The 19,848-nt window shown below is 44.8% G+C and overlaps 1 protein-coding gene across 3 annotated transcripts in view; it reads right to left on the reverse strand.

Moving 5' to 3' along the window:
• Positions 1-3,190: 3,190 nt before the first annotated feature.
• RBM17 (RNA binding motif protein 17) overlaps positions 3,191-19,848 on the reverse strand; it is a 29,641-nt gene continuing 12,983 nt past the window's right edge. For 2 of the 3 annotated variants that reach the window (XM_058190854.1, XM_058190852.1), the window contains exons 5-12: positions 18,934-19,031; positions 17,790-17,846; positions 16,433-16,568; positions 12,010-12,161; positions 9,493-9,569; positions 7,102-7,200; positions 5,612-5,684; positions 3,191-3,495 (exon numbers count right to left, since the gene is read on the reverse strand). In XM_058190854.1, the coding sequence (XP_058046837.1) occupies positions 3,392-3,495; positions 5,612-5,684; positions 7,102-7,200; positions 9,493-9,569; positions 12,010-12,161; positions 16,433-16,568; positions 17,790-17,846; positions 18,934-19,031 (796 nt within the window). In that variant the 3' untranslated portion in view covers positions 3,191-3,391. The remainder of the gene's footprint in view (positions 3,496-5,611; positions 5,685-7,101; positions 7,201-9,492; positions 9,570-12,009; positions 12,162-16,432; positions 16,569-17,789; positions 17,847-18,933; positions 19,032-19,848) is intronic. The other variant, XM_058190853.1, reaches the window with a different exon arrangement.

Here is a 19,848-nt window from a genome sequence, read left to right on the forward strand (position 1 = left end):
GCATATGCTCTCAGTATACATAAAATGGGCATAAGACACTTTTCATTGCCGTTGTAACTTTGAATGCACTAACTGAACAGTTGTAAGTCGAGGACTCCTGTACTGTGAAGTAGTGAAGATGCTACACCAGAACGGGAGAGAACCAGATTCAAATGCATCTGTCATTTTGGAAACTCGAGGCGTTTTCCATTGGAACCAGTCGCTATTTCCGAACCTGGTTAACTTCACAGGGCTTCTACGACGAAGAATGATTCTGTTGGCATTTTGATCTCCTGAAAGGCGACATACACATTTAACGTAAAATATATTAGTCTCCTTTAAAAACAACAACAAATGTTGACTTTTAGAATGAATAGGGCCTCTGGTGGCTCAGCAGACTAAGTCTGTCTGTTATTAACACAGCTGCTTGCAATTACTGCAAGTTCAAGCCCCACCAGGCCCAAGGTTGACTCAGCCTTCCATCCTTTATAAGGTAGGTAAAATGAGGACCCAGATTGTTGGGGGCAATAAAAGTTGACTTTGTATATAATATACAAATGGATGAAGACTATTGCTTGACACAGTGTAAGCCGCCCTGAGTCTTCGGAGAAGGGCGGGATATAAATTCAAATAAAAAAAAAATTAAAAAAAATAGGTGGTTGCAGACCCAAAGAAAGTTATTATTATTAATTATTATTTACATTTATACCCCGCCCTTCTCCGAAGACTCAGGGCGGCTTACACTATGTTAGCAACAGTCTTCCTCCATTTGTATATTATATACAAAGTCAACTTTTATTGCCCCCAACAATCTGGGTCCTCATTTTACCTACCTTATAAAGGATGGAAGGCTGAGTCAACCTTGGGCCTGGCGGGACTTGAACCTGCAATAATTGCAGGCAGCTGTTGTTAAACCCTAAAGTTAAAGTTAAAGTTAAACCCTAGGGCGCAATCACAAAAGGAGAAAAAACAAAGATGAATCAAGAAATCAGTGCAGAATGCAATACCTTGTGATTAATTCCTGGATATGAAGGGTAGCGATAAAAGAGACAACGTTAAGTCCATTTTTTGAAAAAATTAAAAAGGGTTTTTTTTTATTATTTCTAATGCATAGCAAGAAAAATCCTCTTATTTTTGGGGAACACAGTGTCTCTTGAACCTTCAAGCCTTGGGCTCTGGAGGCTAATAACGAACAGCAAAGTGTAATAATAGAGGGCTTAGAGGAGACCCGATAGCATCTTTCAATATTTGAAGGGCTGTCACAGGAAAGAGGACGACAGATTGATTCTCCTGTTGTGGTCCGTCAGCAGCCTGCGGAGCTGGCAGCCGAGTCGGACAGCGATGAGGCTGAGGAAGATTGTGGGCCAGTCCTGGAGGCTGGGGAAAGCACGGATGAGGGTTCTGCGTCAGAGGCTGAGGTGGGGCCAAGGCCATCGGGGAGTGCGGACTCCAGAGCCTCGAGACTGATAGTAGTGATAGTAGGCAGAGGAACAGGAGGAGCCTGTTCCTAATGCACGCATGAGAAGAGCTGCCCGAAGGCAAGAGCAGCTCAAGCAAAGAGGACGACTCGGGAGTAAAGTCAAGTGATGATTGGCCCCTCCTATAAGGCTTAAAAATGACCAGCAATGGCGTTTGGGCTTTGCTGGAAAACAATGCTGATAGCTTCGTCGTCTTGCATTTATTTTTGTATCGGTGACTTCTGAACGTTTGCCAAGAAAGGCCTTTGGCAGTTTGCCTAATTGGACCAAGGTTTGCGATAGGACTGAGGAATTTGTGTTGGGAGGAATTTGCTTTAGTTTAGCTGAACTACGCTGAGAATGAAGTAATTCTCAGCTGTTCGAATAAAATTTGTTTTTTCACTGAGTTTCCTACTATCTACTTGGGTCTGGGTCACTTGAGGGTAGGACAAGAAGCAATATGTGGAAGCTGGTCAGAGGAAGATCCAACCTGGAAATAAGGAGAAATTTCTTGACGGTGAGAACAATTAACCAATGGAACAGCTTTCCCTCCTGCAGTTGTGGGTGCTCCATCGCTGGGGGTTTTCAAGAAAAGCCTGGATAACCATTTGTCTGAGATGGTTTAAAGCAGGGGTCTCCAACCTTGTCAATTTTAAGACTTGTGGACTTCAACTCCCAGAGTTCCTCAGCCAGCAAAGTTGAAGTCCACAAGTCTTAAAGTTGACAAGGTTGGAGACCCCTGTATAAAGTCTCCTACCTCCTGGAGGTTGGAGTAAAAGACCTCCAAGCTCCCGTTCCTGTCCTACGATTCAATTATTTCAGGGGCTCAAAGAACATAAGGGCTTACCTTCTACACCAATGGTTCTCAACTTTATAATGCTGCGACCCCTTTAATACAATTCCCCACAATGTGGCGATCCCCAACCATACCGCGGTGATAGGCAGCGATCTCAGTGCGCCTCAGCAGCCACAGAAGGGGAAAAAAGCGGCAAACTGTTTTTTTTTTCATTTATCGCGCCTGAAGCCGTATTGGCTAGCGATTTGAACTGCTTGCGATTGCCTTGAGGACGGAGGCATTAAAGCGGAGACTCCTCCCCTATTAAGTTTATCGCGCCTGAAGCCAGATTAGGCTACCGATTGGGAGCGATTGCAGCTGGCTTGAGAGGGAGACATCAGAGCAAAGATTTCTCTCTTTTTTAATTCATCGCGCCTGAAGCCGAATTCGGCTAGCGATCTGAAGAGCCTGCAGCTGGCTTGTGGAGTCAACCATTGGAGAGCGATTCTTCGACTTGCAACGGGGTCGCGACCCACAGGTTGAGAACCGCTGTTTTACACCAAGATGGACCATTGGCCTATCCAGAATCTAGTTTTAAATCTAGTTCGTTAGCTTGCCCCTTACCTCACACACAACCAAATGCTACCACATCTGAACAGGTTCGCACAAAACACCACATTGTGATTTAGGGCTAACTGAACAAGCTGTCTTTCCTGTCTTCGGTATTTTCAATGTCTTCTACCACTTCTGATTTAGCGACAAATTGCACTTTCTCTACTGGTTTAATGGCAAACCATAGTTACCAAGAAAATCATGGTTTGTCATTAAATCGGACGCCGAGAGAGGAAATCAAAGCACAGGATGCGAAAGAAAAAAAACCCCAGGAAGATATCCAGATTTACCATCAGCAAACCAGAAGAGGGTTGTGGAATAGACAAGAGACAAAGGCTGGAATCTCAAAACAATAAAATAAACCAGGCATCTTTAAGGAATTTTATACTACAATAAAAATACAAATAAAAATCTGTCCATCACAAGGAATAAGTAAAGGCCATTCGAGGATTAGTTCCAGCTTGCTAGAAAAGACGTCACGTCGTCTCTTTCCTCTACTCTCCACATGCAGCTGAAAACTTGTGAGATCGCCAGATGGTGATGTGTGTCCCGGTTTGACAAAAGGAAATCAAACTTGTTCCGCAAGGTCCAAGACTCGGAATTTGTCCAGGTTGTAGAAACAGGCTTTCACCACTCGTCCTCCGAAGTATCTTCCATTCAGGTCAACCACCGCTGAAACCCAGGGAAAACAGGAACATTAGCCACATTCCCGGGTAAGAAATGAGAAGATAGGGCCCAACTGAGTTACAGTTTTTAAATTATGGTAAGCAGAATACCCAACTAGGTCAAAATAGGGTAACATGGTGTTTCTCAACCTTGGCAGCTTTCAGATGGGTGGACTTCAACTCCCAGGATTCCCCAGCAGGCCATTTTTTCTCACCTGTAGCCACTTTTAAGACGGGTGGACTTCAACTCCCAGAATTCTCCAGCTGGGAGTTAAAGTCCACCCATCTGAAAACTGCCAAGATTGAGAAACATTGGGGGGGTGTTCTGACCTAGACTTCCTGATATAGTAAAAAGCACACAATTAGTCCCAAAATCCCCTTTTCTTATTTTAACGGCTGTGAATTCCGGTCATTCATAGCACGTGCTGAATCACCAAGAGTTTATAAATAGTCCAACAGAAGTCTGCCACAGTCCTTCGGATAAGGTTGATAAACACCCACCTTTATCTTCTTTGACACACTGCCAAAGACCGAATTGGCAATTCTTTGCAAGGCTACACGGAAACATAGAATCAAAAACGGAGCTTCAAACTACAAACTGACACCATCCACAATGTTGCTTCCTGCAAAGGCCCACGAGCCTTTGCTTTTCCTTTATGTCTTATGGGAGGGGCCAATGATCTCCAAGCCTTACTCCCGAGTCGTCCCTTTTGTTTTAACTGTTCTTGCCTTCTGGCAGTTCTGTGCATGCGCGCACTGGGAACAGGCACCCCCTGTTCCTCTGCCTCTCTGATGTCCGACTCTGGAGTCTGCATATAACTCCCAGATGGCCCTGGCCCCCTCTCTGCCTCCGATGCAGAGCCCTCATCCGAGCCTTCTCTAGACTCTAGGACTGGCCCATAGTCCTCCCCAGCTTCCTCAGTCTGACTCTGCCACCAGCTCCAGGCTGCTGGCGGACCACAATGGGGGGTGTTTAAGAACAGAGAGTTCCTGCAGCTGCCATGAACTATGACAACATTTACAGGTAATCCTCAACTTACAACTGTTCGTTTAACAACAGTTCAAAGTTACGATGCCTCAGAAAAAGTGACTTATGATCTGTACTGGATTTGTGATTACTATTCTACCCCGGTGGTCTTGATCATCGCAATCCTGGGGCAATGGGCTCACGTTTTTTGACTGACTGTAGTCTCCTGCAGTCACACGATTGCAACGTGTGAGCCCCTTTTTCTTTTTTCTTTGCCAATTTCTGGAAAAATAACACCCTTTGGGGAATCGCTTAACCACTGCCATGAAAATACTTGTAAAGTTAAGATATGATTTGACTTAAGACCGACACGATTTACGATGGACATTCTGGTCCCAAAGTCGAGGACAACCGAAGTATAAGGAAGGATGAAACGTGAACATTTGGCTGACGGGATGGGAGGAGACGCAAGGCAGCTTATCAGAGCAAAAGATAGAAACTAGCTACAATTGGGGTTTCCTATACAAAAGCAGTGGGTGAATATCCATCTCCGCTCCCATTTGTGCAATCAAATACAGGTGGTCCTCTACGTATGACTGCAATTGAGCCAGAAATTTCTGTTGATAAAAGTGAGACATTTGTTAAAATGAGTTTTGTCCCATGTTACAAACTTTCTTGCCACAGTTGTTAAGTGAATCACTGCGGCTGATAAGTTAGTAACCCAGTTAAGTGAATCGGGCTTCCTCATTTGGCTTTGCTGGTCAGAAGGTCGCAAAAGAGGATCACATGACCCCGGGATATTACAATGGTCATTAAGTGTGAACCAGTTGTCAAGCATCTGAATTTTGATCATGGGATCGTAACTGCAAAGGTCGTAACTGTGAAAAACCGTCGTAAGTCACTTTTTCAGTGCTGCTGTAACTTTGAATGGTTGACTAAATCAGGGGTCTCCAACCTGGTCCCTTTAAGACTTGCGGACTTCAACTCCCAGAGTTCCTCAGCCAGCAAAGCTGGCTGAGGTACTCTGGGAGTTGAAGTCCGCAAGTCTTAAAGGGACCAAGGTTGGAGACCTCTGGACTAAATGAACTGTTAAGTCAAGAATTACAGGTACCACTTCTGAAATTTACAGGGAAGTAGTGATCACGTGATTCTTTACCTTTAATTGCAGATTCTACTCTTTCGAATTCCAAAAATATTCTCACGGCTTCATCGTCAGGAGCGCCAGGAATCTGAATCAAAAAACAGCAAAGATCAGGGCCTTTACAATACGAGTATAAATATAGAACGATGCAGCTCTAGAGCAGTGTTTTTCAAATTTGGTGACTTTGAGAGGAGTGGACTTCTCCCAGCATGCTGGCTGAAAAAAATTCTGGGAATTGAAGTTTACTCACCTTAAAGTTGGCAAGTATGAAAAAACACTTCTCTAGACTTTTGAGAAAACAGCTTTTTGTGTGTGTGTGTTATTCCTGAAGGTCTAGGACAACTCTCACTGCAGTCCATTTGCCACGGCCAATTCACTGTAGCCAACTCATCACAGCCAACTACCATATTTCCCCTAAAATAATTCTGGGTCTTATATTAATTTTTGCTCTAAAGGATGCATTAGGGCTTATTTTCAGGTTAAGTCTTATTTTCAGAGAAATTCGGTAAATGCATCCGTCTGGCTTACAATCTTAACTGGGGCTTATTTTTGGGATAGGGCTTATTTTATGAGCATCTTGAAAAATCATGCTAGGACTTATTTTCGGCTGGGTCTTACTTTTGGGGAAAATACGGTAGCCATGGGACAACTCGTCCCAAGAGTTACAGTAATAGCGAAGAAATGGAGGGAATAGAATCATTAAAGAGAGAATGCCAAAAGAGGGACAAAATGAAATGCGAAGGATAAAAATTTAATTTCTTCAAATTTACTTTAAATCATTAAATTGAATTAACCCGCGAATTGTCCCATTCTGCTTCCTGAGCAGTCATGATGGACAGTTAATCCTCATCAGGGGGATCATCAGTTGAGATAAAAGCCAGTAGGGTGATGCAAATACTGAAAATTGCAGAGGCAGGATTATCTTCAAGGCTACATCATCCAGGTTAATTCTGCCCGTCTGCTGTTCTGCATAAGGTTGGCAGTTCTGTTTCTCCATGAACTGGATGCCAAGTTCGTTCACCCCCTATTATGTTCTCCAAAAGCAGCAGAAACATGTCAGGAGAGGTGGCCGTAGGAAAAAATAAATAATAAAAAAATAAAGCTGTATGCAGGTGTGCTATCTTGGAATCTATTTCTAGGGATTTCCTCTTTCCAAGCCGTATGTCCAATTTTTGTAATCTGCCATCAAAGAACTGCTTTTAAATGTATTTTTGGCATGTATATATTTTAAATCTGGAATGGCCTAGAGGTGGTGCTCTCGCCTCACGATCAGGAGGTTGTGAGTTCGATCCTAGGTAGGTAGAGACAGGTATTTCTCTCTCTAGGCCCACTAAGAATGTATCTGCTGGAAAAAAACTCTGCACTGGCGACAGGAAGGGCATCTGGCCAGTAAACACTCAGTTCCATTCAGTTGCCCAGACTCTACTCCGCAAAGGATTATGGGGTTGTTAAAAGAGGATGATGGTATTTTAAATCTGTTTTTTTTTTAAAAATTCAATCAGTACCTCAAAAATCACACACTTCCCAACTTTGCCATATTTTTCACATTCTTCTTTCGTTTCGCCTTCAAGGTCTTCGTCAACCTCCCCAGCTCCAACCATATTCTGCAGCAACAACAACAACAACAACAACAACAGACTCTACGTTTGAAATGCGAATTTTGTTTCTTTACTCCTGGACTGAAAAAAAGTTTTCCTTTAAATGCGGGGAGATTTTTTTTCCTCACTAATGTCTAGTTACTAAACGCATTTCTATTCCGCTGAAATCAGAAAGACTCTTGGGAGCTTCAGAGAATAAATATACATATTTGCCATCATCCGCAGTCATGTCCTTTTTATCTTTCTGATCATTTTAATGTCACTTTGTCCAGCTAATCGCAACTAAAAATAACAGAATAACAGAGTAGGAAGGGAACTTGGGGGGACGCGGTGGCTTAGTGACTAAGACGCTGAGCTTGTCGGTCAAAAGGTCGGCAGTTCCCTAGTGCCGCGTAACGGGGTGAGCTCCCGTTACTTGTCCCAGCTTCTGTTATAGCCTGTTATTAAAACACAGCAGCCTGCAATTACTGCAGGCTCGAATCCCACCGGGCCCAAGGTTGACTCAGTCTTCCATCCTTTATAAGGTAGGTAAAATGAGGACCCAGATTGTTGGGGGGGCAATAAGTTGACTTTGTAAATATACAAATAGAATGAGACTATTGCCTTACACACTGTAAGCCGCCCTGAGTCTTCGGAGAAGGGCGGGATATAAATGTAAATAAATAAATAAAATAAAAAGCTTCTGCCAACCTAACAGTTCGAAAGCACGTAAAAAATGCAAGTAGAAAAATAGGGACCACCTTTGGTGGGAAGGGAACAACGTTCCGTGCGCCTTTGGCGTTGAGTCATGCCGGCCACATGACCACGGAGACGTCTTCGGACAGCGCTGGCTCTTCGGCTTTGAAAGGGAGATGAGCACCGCCCCCTAGGGAGTCCGGAATGACTAGCACATATGTGCGAGGGGAACCTTTATCTTTTTTAAAGGGACCTTGGCAGACTTCTAGTCCAACCCTCTGCTCAAGCAGGAAACCCTATACCAGGGGTATCAAACTCAAGGCCCGCGGGGCGGATGCGACCCACAGGGTGCTTAGATCCGGCCCATGGGGCCAACCTGGAAACAGCAAAGGACCGGCTCACAGTGCATCTGCCAGTGAAAATGGAGCACGGAACGGGGGGAGGGGGCATTTTTGGCCACAACGGCTTCCTGCAGCCCTCTGCCAGTGAAAATCCGGGCTCCATTTTCACTGGCAGAGAGCTATCAAAAGATAATAAAAACAAAACAAAAGGAGAAATGTTTCCCCTTTTGCATTTGAGCGTTCAAGAAGGAACGGGAAAGGAGAAAGAGGAAAAAGAAAAAGAAGGGAAGATGGGAAGGAAGAAGAAAGGAGATGTTCTGTCCTCCTTCGCCTCCGTCCGAGCGATGGCTTAATTAGCCAGCACTATCAGCTCTGGCAGCAGAATAGCGAGCGTCTGCCAAGTGTCTCTGTTTATCTCTCTCGACGCCAATGAGTCACCCAGGAACAAACTTCAGCTCTTAGTTAATCAGTTGATTTGCCTGCTACGAAGAGGCACAGCAGCTCTTGCTGCTTTTATATCCTGTGGGGTGTGGCTCCATGACTCAGCACTTCCTAGGCCTGCCCTACTCTTGTTTCTGTTGTTCCCGCCTCTCCTGCCTACGAAACCTAGGGTCCAGCCAGGCCTGATTGCCATCAGCTGGGTCTGAAGGCGTGGCGGGGGGGGAGAAGAGTCAGGGGACGGAGGCCTCGTTATCTCTTCCACCTGGCCTGCCTCTGGCTCCTAGAGCTGAGCCAGGGAAGCCGGTGCTCCCAGGTAAGTCCTGACGGCCCTTCCCCCTCACTTTCCAAGTCACTTTCTGGCAGGAGGCCCGGCTCGGGGGGCGCAGACACGACAGGAGAATGAAGAGAGAAGGGAAAGAAGAAAAGGAAGGAAGGAAGATTATGAGAGTGAGGGAGGATCTCAGAGAAGTCCTGCTTTAGCACTTAGCCACCACAAGTGACATCGAGCTGGCCACGCCCAACCCGGCCACGTCCCCTGGTCCTCCGAGGTCAAACACAATCCTGATGCGGCCCTCAATGAAATGGGAGTTTGACACCCCTGCCCTATATCAGGGGTCTGCAAACTTGGCTCTTTTAAGACTTGTGGACTTCAACTCCCAGAGTTTCTCAACCAGCTTTGCTGGGAGTTGAAGTCCACAAGTCTTAAAAGAGCCAAGTTTGCAGACCCCTGCCCTATACCATTTCAGACTGTCCAATCTCTTCTTAAAAATCTCTAGGCTTAATGCCAACCCAAACCTTGAAAATCAGCAATTCAGGATGGCTGATCAATCAAACAACTTACCCGCAATAAGACAACTTTGGTTGGACATTTCAGTATTTCTGTTAAAGGGTTTGAATCCGATTTCTTCGATGGATCTCCTGTCCCAAAGAGGAAAAAAAGAAAAAAACAGAAAGCGGTAATGGTTTTACATTAAATGTAGTATTATTTAAGATGCGTGGACTTCAGCTCCCATAATTTCCCTCGCCAGCAGGCTGGCAGGGGAATTCTGGGAGTTGAAGTCCACGCATCTTAAAAAGTCACTACGATTGATAAACACTGTAGAGTACTAGATTATCAAAGGCTGATCTGTGTCCAAAGAAATATTGAGCACAAATTGCTAGATTCGTAGATTATTTATAAAGATGAAGACATTCTAAAACCAATTTTGTGCAATGTGTGCACACTGAAGTAAGTACTGTCTTTGCTGTTCGATTTATTTAAAAGGGTAAGTCTGCACAAATCTTGTTGTATTTAACTACGATGGCAATTATTTTAAAAACCTCATGTAACATCTTTTCGACAATGAACTATCTGCATTTTATTCCTTTCCAGGGAGTTAATATCAGCACGTAACAGCACTTAATGCAGGGCAGAATACAGATGAAAAAAAAAACTCAGCTGTTTCTGGTAATCCCTGATGTCCTTCAGAGTTGGGGAAATATATGATTTGAGACATCAAGTTGAAATTGTATAACCCGATTAGCAGATGTTGGAGCTTAGCAGCCCTGAAAAGCCATCGTAAATAACCAGGGTTCCTGAGTGGAGGCTTCCTCCTTCCATAAAAGCAGGAATTGTGGAAGGAAATTGCTCATGGGTTTAAAGGAAGGAGGGAATCGCACCCCAATTTTACTGCTGTTGTCCTCTTGTCAGGCACTAAACTTTCTTTCCACATGGCGAAGCTAGCAGCCTTCTGGATTGTCAAGCCAAAAAAATTTACCATATTTTTTGGAATATAAGATGCTCCGGAGTATAAGACCCGCATTAATTTTTGGGGAGGAAAACAAGAAAAAAAAAATCCTGCCTCTGCCCACCTGCATCTATTGACTAGGCTAGTGTCCTTGCAGCAAACAGCCTGGTTAGCTTCAGCCTACATTTAGCATGAACAACTGATTGGTGGTTGGATCAACCTCCTGAAATAGCGCCAATCAGCTGTTCCAGGCTGTGGGGATCACCAGAGCCCATCGCTGCCTCTGCGCGTCACGTTTTTGGCCTCCGCTCATCACATTTTTGAACTTTGCACACTCTGTTTTACACCCATTCGAGGCTGAGGGTATCACCACAGCACATTGCCGCCAATCACTGCCTCTGTGCGTTATGTTTTTGGCCTCCATGCATCTCATTTTTAGCCTCCGCATGCCCCGTTTCGGCCTCCGCATGTCGCATTTTTGGCCGGTTCCAGGGGTTGGGGATCACCATCGCCACCAATCTCCGTTACCTGGAACCAACTGAAAATGCGACACAGAGGCCAAAAACGGGGCATGCAGAGGCCGAAAACATGATGCGTGGAGGCAGCAATCGGCAGTGGTGTGCTGTGGCGATCCCCGCAGCCTGGAACAGGTCTATAATGGGGCTTTCGGAGGCAAAAAATGCAATGTGCGAAGGCTGAAAATGGCTGGAGGGGGGTGGTGTGTCTCGCTCGCTTTCCCCGCAGCCGGGTCCCTCTTATCTCCTGCCGAACACTGAGGAATGTCCTGGCATGCCTCCAGCCCCCAGCCCTGGCACCATGCCCAGACAGGCCGAACAAGACGAAGGGCCTGACGTGCCTCCAGCCCCCAGCCCTGGCTCCATGCCCAGGCAAACGGAGCAACTAGACCCCTCCCCCTCCCACACAGCATGTGAGCCTGAGGAATGTGAATTGCCAACAGCTGGAGCCTGGAGAGATCCTTGCTTCAGGAGAATTGATAGGCGGCGTCAGCAAAAGGAAGGGAGGGGCAGGCCTGGATAAGTGCTGAGTCATGGAGCCACACCCCATGGCCTATATAAAGGATCTGCTTTCTGACATTCTCTGAGTCAGGCAAAGTCTACCTTGGATTGCTGAAGTCACTTCCTGGTCTCCTGCCTGCCTTGAGAACTTTGCTAGGACTTTGGCAGAGCTGCAGAGGCACGCCTGATACGGACTTCCCCAACCCGGCCGTCAGCGGAGGAGTGGGACACGACAGGTGGGCAACATTCGATGTGTAAGATGCACCACAATTTTCACCCACTTTTAGGGGGGGGAAATGTGTCTTATACTCCGAAAAGTACAGTATTGCTTCCAGAGTGACCGGAGGGAAAAGGATAACCTCACTCAAGGACCAAACTTTCAATTAACACAATTTACAAAAAAGGCTTCAGTAGATCAAGCTTGCTTAAACCCATTACAAGTGGACACAAGGCGAATTTAAAGCAAAATGATGGAGCCTTTAATGACTAAATGACGAAGATTGGTCCAGCGCTCTGCACCTTTATCCCTATAGCAACCACATTCCTTGGAGACACTGTAGTAAAAGGTGACCTTGGACACCCCCAACTTCAACCCACAAGGACTCCCTAACTTACCTTTATCAGCAGCGTCTCCAATGATGATTTTGCCCCCGCGCTTGCTGGTTTTCTCTACCGACAGGGCGGTGCTCAGACCCTGCTCGTGTTTCCCCAGACCCTGGCCTTCTCTGAAGCCGTATTTCTGCATGATCTTGTGCGCCACCGTGCCTCTGGAGACAGAAGGGAGAATGAGCTGACCCATCAGGTGTGGGGAAATCAAGTCACGGGGGGGAGCGTTGGATGGTTCTCTAAAAGGCAGCTAGTCCCTGACTTTCAACAGTTCATTTCATGCAGGGGTCGGCAACCTTAAAACACTCAAAGAGCCACAAAAGTCCTAACCGGAAGCCCCCGTTCAATTTTGAAGCCGACCGGAAGTCCGGTTCCCCCACCAGAGTCTCCTCTTAGCATGGCCTCCTTTTTCTTCTACCTGTCCTAACCAAAAGCCCTATCAATTGTGGAGCTGACCGGTGATAGGGAGCCGCAGCAGAGGGATGAAAGAGCCGCATGCGGCTCCAGAGCTGCAGGTTGCTGACCCCTGATTTAATGGATGGAAACTAACATCATTAATGAGGCTGTTGATTTTCCTTGTTTTAACTTTTTTTCCCCATTACTGTTATTATTTCTAGACCGGGATGCCTTATGCACGGTCACTCACGCCCTCGTCACTTCTCGCCTGGACTACTGCAATGCTCTCTACATGGGGTTCCCCTTGAGGTGCACCCGGAGACTACAGTTGGTTCAGAATGCGGCCGCGCGGGTGATAGAGGGAGCCACTCGTGGCTCCTATTTAACACCGATCCTGCGCAGGCTGCACTGTCTACCTGTGGTTTTCCGAGTGCACTTCAAGGTGTTGGTTACCACCTTTAAAGCGCTCCATGGCATAGGACCGGGATATCTTCGGGACCGCCTTCTGTTACCACATGCCTCCCACCGCCTGGTGCGCTCCCATAGAGAGGGTCTCCTCAGGGTGCCGTCAGCCAAACAGTGTAGGCTGGCGATCCCCAGGGGGAGAGCCTTCTCTGTGGGCGCACCTACCCTCTGGAACGAGCTTCCCCCAGGACTTCGACAACTTCCTGACCTCCGGACCTTTTGCCGCGAGCTGAAGACATATATTTTCTTTCGAGCAGGACTGGCTTAAATAGGGTTTTTAAATATGGATTTTATTGGGGTTAATTTTTTTATATTTTGTATGGTATTTTAAATTTAGGCTATTTTGAATAAGTTTTTTAAAATGTGTTTTATTGTAATATATTGTATTATTTTATTTGCCTGTTCACCGCCCTGAGTCCTTCGGGAGAAGGGCGGTATAAAAATTAAATAATAATAATAATAATAATCATCATCATCTTGCTTACAACATCGTGCCTCTCCTAAGACTGCAGACTCCCAATCTGAGTCGGTCACTAGGACTAAAAGTTTATTCTTCCAAGCGTTCGAACTCGTGCTGGAGCCCGATTAATTAAGTGTTTAGCAGTAGAAACACTGCTGAGTCATGTTTAATTTGTTGTTGTGAAGGACACCTAGTTCCTTCTCACATGTATTCTTCCTTTCCTATACTGGTGTTTTTTGTGTTTTCTGCACTTCACAATATACTAGTTAATACCAATTTATAATGCCTTGGTAAGGCCACATTTGGAATACAGCATCCAGTTTTGCTCTCCACGATGTAAAAAAATAAATAAATGTTGAGGCTCTGGAAAGAGTGCAAAGAAGAGCAACAAAAATGATGAGGGGACTGGAGGCTAAAACATATGAAAAACAGTTGCTGGAATTGGCTGGAAAAGAAGGACCAGGGGAGACATGATAGCAGTGTTCCAATATCTCAGGGGCTGCCACAAAGAAGAGGGAGTCAAGCTATTCTCCAAAGCACCTGAAGGCAGGACAAGAAGCAAAGGGTGGAAACTAATCAAGGAGAGAAGCAACTTAGAACTAAGGAGAAACTTCCTGACAGTGAGAACAATTAATCAGCTTGCCTCTAGAAGTTGTGGGTGCTCCGACACTGGAGGTTTTTAAGAAGAGATTGGACAAATATGTGTTTGCAATTGTATATGGTGTCCTGCTTTGACCAGAGGGTTGGACTAGAAGACCTCCAAGGTCCCTTCCAATTAGGTTATTCTAGAGTCTGTTCCAACTTACAGCGGCACGGAAAGAAGTGACTTATGACTGTTTTTAAAACTGTTGCAACACCCCCGTGGTCACGTGATCAAAATCCAGCGGCTTGGCAACTGACTTGTATTTATGATGGTTGCAGGGTTCCTAGTTCGTGTGATCCTTAAATGGACAACCATTTAAATATGAGCCACCCGTGTGCAGCAGCTGCCAGAAAAGCCAACACAGTTCTAGGCTGCATAAACAGAGGGATAGAATCAAGATCACGTGAAAGGTGAATACCACTTTATAAGGCCTTGGGAAGGCCACACTTGGAATACTGCATTCAGTTTTGGTCGCCACGATGTAAAAAGGATGTTGAAACTCTAGAAAGAGTGTAGAGAAGAGCAACAAAGATGATTAGGGGACTGGAGGCTAAAACCTATGAAGAACAGTTGCAGGAACTGGGTGTGTCTAGTTTGATGAAAAGAAGGACTAGGGGAGACATGATAGCAGTGTTCCAATATCTCCGGGGCTGCCACAAAGAAGAGGGAGTCAAGCTATTCTCCAAAGCACCTGAAGGCAGGACAAGAAGCAAAGGGTGGAAACTAATCAAGGAGAGAAGCAACTTAGAACTAAGGAGAAACTTCCTGACAGTGAGAACAATTAATCAGCTTGCCTCTAGAAGTTGTGGGTGCTCCGACACTGGAGGTTTTTAAGAAGAGATTGGACAAATATGTGTTTGCAATTGTATATGGTGTCCTGCTTTGACCAGAGGGTTGGACTAGAAGACCTCCAAGGTCCCTTCCAATTAGGTTATTCTAGAGTCTGTTCCAACTTACAGCGGCACGGAAAGAAGTGACTTATGACTGTTTTTAAAACTGTTGCAACACCCCCGTGGTCACGTGATCAAAATCCAGCGGCTTGGCAACTGACTTGTATTTATGATGGTTGCAGGGTTCCTAGTTCGTGTGATCCTTAAATGGACAACCATTTAAATATGAGCCACCCGTGTGCAGCAGCTGCCAGAAAAGCCAACACAGTTCTAGGCTGCATAAACAGAGGGATAGAATCAAGATCACGTGAAAGGTGAATACCACTTTATAAGGCCTTGGGAAGGCCACACTTGGAATACTGCATTCAGTTTTGGTCGCCACGATGTAAAAAGGATGTTGAAACTCTAGAAAGAGTGTAGAGAAGAGCAACAAAGATGATTAGGGGACTGGAGGCTAAAACCTATGAAGAACAGTTGCAGGAACTGGGTGTGTCTAGTTTGATGAAAAGAAGGACTAGGGGAGACATGATAGCAGTGTTCCAATATCTCCGGGGCTGCCACAAAGAAGAGGGAGTCGGGCTGTTCTCCAAAGCACCTGAGGGTAGAACAAGAAGCAATGGGTGGAAACTAATCAAGGAGAGAAGCAACCTAGAACTAAGGAGAAATTTCCTGACAGTTAGAACAATTAGTATGTGGAACGACTTGCCTGCAGAAGTTGTGAATGCTCCAACACTGGATGTTTTTAACGTGTTGGATAAACATTTGTCTGAAGTGGTGTAGTTTCCTGCCTAAGCAGGGAGTTGGATTAGATGACCTCCAAGGTCCCTTCCAACTCTGTTATTCTATTCTAGTTCCCCTTTTGGGACCTTTTCCTTCTTTAAAGAAGGAAAACAAGGCTAATCTTTGGTTTAAAATGTTTAAAATCTCTTCATTTTGTTGCCATTCTCACTTTCCTCCTCCTCAACAGCCCGGATGCAATTTTCATCTCTGGGCTCAGCAGCCGCTATGTGTGCTTCCTCCAGAGTTAGCCATGATCTCAAGTGAAATGAGGGCTAAAAGACTAAAGGAAAATATACCTGTGAACCAGAGGTGATATCCAGCAGGTTCTGATAGGTTCGGGAGAACCGGTAGCGGAAATTTTGAGTAGTTTGGAGAACTGGCAAATACCATCTCTGGCTGGCCCCAGAGTGGGGTGGGAATGGAGATTTTGCAGTAGCCTTCTCCTGCCACGCCCACCAAGCCACACCACGGCCAAAGAACCGGTAGTAAAAAAAAATTGGATTTCACCGCTGCTATGAACTAACTAACCATATTTTAACGGCTTGAGAGCAGCGCTAGTTGCATCAGCAAGCCTAGGGATCTCTTAGATCCAATCTCTTGTCCGAGACACTGCCTTGGATAGCAGCAGGCCAAGCCACTCTTCGCAGAAAACCTTTCCGAACTTTTAACTTCACACAACCGCCCTGATGTGAACACATATGGAGAACCCAAGCTCTCAAAATAGCCTCCACTCCTCATGCTTTTCGTTACTGCACCCCCTAAGTGGCAGCATCTTCAGGAAACCTCCCAAGCTCTCACCCCATGTTTGCAAGGAAGGAATTGCTGGGCCCGGTTGGGGAACGAGGTCTCTCGGGCTCATCGTACATCGGGGGAGGAATGGCAGCCTTGGATGATGAACCACGAGGCCTTGACTCTTCCTCGTAGGGGGATAAAGCTGTGGAAAAGAAGACGGGACATTTTACCATCCAGGCAAAAATTCGTAAGCATCGATTGCTATGCTTTATTTGATCTTGCAAATAGCAGGTTTATTTTAAGGGTTTCCATCACTGCCCTGTTAATGAGACAGAATCCCTCTATCTAATCAGTCACAGCATTTCTTTCTTTCTTACTTCTGTCCTTCCTTTCCTTTCCTTTCCTTTCCTTTCCTATCTTGTAAATAGCAGGTTTAAGGCCTCCACCACTGTCCTATTAATGAGACAGAATCTATCTAATCAGTCACAGCTTCTTTCTTTCTTTTTCTCTTTCTTTCTTTCCTTTCTTTTTTTCCTTCCTTCCCTTCCCTTTCGTCTGTCTGTTTGTCTCTCTCTAATTTGTGGCTAACACACTCTTTGGAAGCTTAACAAAGCGTCTCTCAAGAGCTATAAAACAGAAGAGAGCAATTAAAATTGACTTCAGGATCCCACTACCTCATTCCTACATCCCTCCGTGTTCTCCCAATGATCAAATCTGTAGGTATGTTTCACGCTTGCTTTTTTAGCCTGAGATTAAAGATAAAGATCCCTGTTCGGGCAGTCCGACAGTCCAAGATCTCTGTTTATGAAACATTGTAATTTGCTTATTTGCACTGTTGAATACCAATTAAATCGAGCCAATTTGGCAGCTGTCCAAAGCAATTGCATGATTTTGGAAGTAGATCCTTAAGATCAAAATGACAACGACAGGTAGGTCTTGCTTAGTAACTGAACGGTTACCATGGACTCGCCAAAAGCTGCTTATGACTGGGTTCCAGAGTTCCAATGGCTGCACATATCCCAAGGGTCACACAACCACATTCTGGATACTTGGCAGCTGGCTTATCTTTACAGCCAGTTACAGAGCTCTGTCATCATGTGACCTAACTTCCACCCACCCACCCCACTTTCCATCCTTTTCAGCTGGTTTCCAGCAAAAAAAAAACAAAAACACTCATTGCAAACACGTGGATTTGCTTAATAACCATAGGGTTTCCTTAATGCCACAAAAGTCATATAATTGGGTCTAGTCACGTAGGTGCCTCGACTTACGACCATCATGATTTACGATGGAAATTCCAAGGCCCATTTTTTATTTATTTAAATCTGTTTGTGGCTCATCTCACTACGAGGTGGCTCTGGGAGGATGCGGTCATAAATTGAGGACTACCTGTAATTTAAAGAAAAATTATCTACATGCGTACGTTCTTTGTCCTTCTCAACCAAAGAAGTAGGTGGCGCAATGGCAGCTCCTCCCATACCTGTATAAGGAAAAAAATAAAATAAAACAATCTATATAAGCTATATAATAAATGTATTCATTTTTAAAGGATCACAATTCTTGGTTATGGTTTTCAGGTTGTTGTTTGTTTGTTTTTTTTGATGCAAAACTTGTTGCATTAAACGTTAGCTACTTAGAACAATGAGAATTTGTTGCCTTAGACGTCTAGCTAATTAGCGTAATAAGAATTTTTTCTGCAGACATTTAGATCACTCAGAAATTAATAAATTTATAATCAATTCCAAGCAGGCTCCTGAGATGATCGACTATCCCCAAAGTTCATCCTGCTGTGAATCATAGCTACTTCCTACGGCAGCCACAAATGAACCATTACTTTTTGACTGAAAGAGAATCAAATTTTTGGAATGGATTACTCATGTTAAGACAAGAGCAGGCAGAGTTAGAGGGGGTGGAGTTAAACAAGTCATAAGCTTAGAATCCTTGCGTTGCCGTAAACGATCCAACTCCAATCCTTCAAGAATTCTGCTGACCCTTATCAGGCACCAATTTAGAGTGGAGCTTTAGTTGACCAGATCCCTAGTGTATAGGATTGAATAAATCTTCTATGCTGCAACCTTACAAATGTTCCCGATTCTTTGTGCTAGAAAATCCCTGATGTGAGCAGAATAGGGAAGCCACTTTTCTTGGTTTCTACTGTACCTATAAACCGGTGCACTGCAGTGCCGCTGGTGTAGTCAAACAAAATCTTTTCATAAATGAGAAGGCACCAAATAAAAATTGGGCCAGAAAGGAGAGGTTCCAGCTTGATGGTCCTCTGTTACTTCAAGTGGATGTAGATGGGTTAGATGTCTATAGTAAAGGGGGAGATCTCATCTACGTCCACTTGAGACAATGGGACAATCTACGGTGGCCAAAAATCAGGAGGAACCTGGTAGCACGTTTTCTAACAATGTTTTATTAAAAGGCAGACCTCTTTTGCAAAGTATGTTGCAGGCCACGAAAACCTTTTAAATAAAATGTATTGTTCAGAGAAGGTACCCACAGATTACGGTGAGACAAGAAGGTTTAATTCATGCATGAATTTGGTAACTAAGAGTGTTTCTCACTTCGTTTCCGCCTCTCCCTCTCATAATCTTCATCTTCATCCGAATCTGGATCCGGCCGTCTGGAAAATCCACTTGCCTCGTGTCTGTCTTTGCGCCTCCTTGAAATGGGAACAGAAAATAAGATGATAATTGTCCCGAGAGGAAATCTGGATAGACTAAATCCAAACATTGGCTAAATTCTTAGCGAACTCTGCTCTTATTCTTTTCATCTCCACTGTCTACTTTTAAACTGTTTATTCCAATGTGTTTCAAAAGATTCTGATAAAACAGCAAAACGATAACCTATTTGCACTGGCCATTCATAAAAATCAGATAAAATATACTTCCAATTCATGCGCAGACTGCACTGGCTACCTGTTGTTTTCCGGGTGCGCTTCAAGGTATTGGTTACCACCTTTAAAGCGCTCCATGGCTTAGGACCGGGCTATCTACGGGACCGTCTACTGCCGGCCTCTATCTCCCATCGTCCGGTGCGTTCCCACAGAGAGGGACTCCTCAGGGTGCCGTCAGCCTAACAGTGTCGACTGGCGGCCCCCAGGGGGAGGGCCTTCTCTGTGGGGGCTCCGACCCTGTGGAACGAACTTCCCCTCGGGCTTCGACTACTACCTGACCTTAGGACCTTTCGCTGCGAACTTAAAACCTATTTATTTCGTATGGCTGGACTGGACTGATTTTTACTTTTAATTTTAATTGAATTTGATGGGTTTTTAAATTTTTGTAATTTTATGGGGGTGTATATTATTTTAATTTTTGGGCAAATTTAAATCAGTTTTTTAAGGGTTGTTTTAACTATTGTGTATGTATGTATTTTATCTGCCTGTTCACCGCCCTGAGTCCTTTGGGAGAAGGGCGGTATACAAATTAAAATATTATTATTATTATTATTATTATCATTATTATTATTATTATTATTAT

The sequence above is a fragment of the Ahaetulla prasina genome, chromosome 7, assembly GCF_028640845.1.
Source record: "Ahaetulla prasina isolate Xishuangbanna chromosome 7, ASM2864084v1, whole genome shotgun sequence".
NCBI classification, from domain to species: Eukaryota; Metazoa; Chordata; class Lepidosauria; order Squamata; family Colubridae; genus Ahaetulla; species Ahaetulla prasina.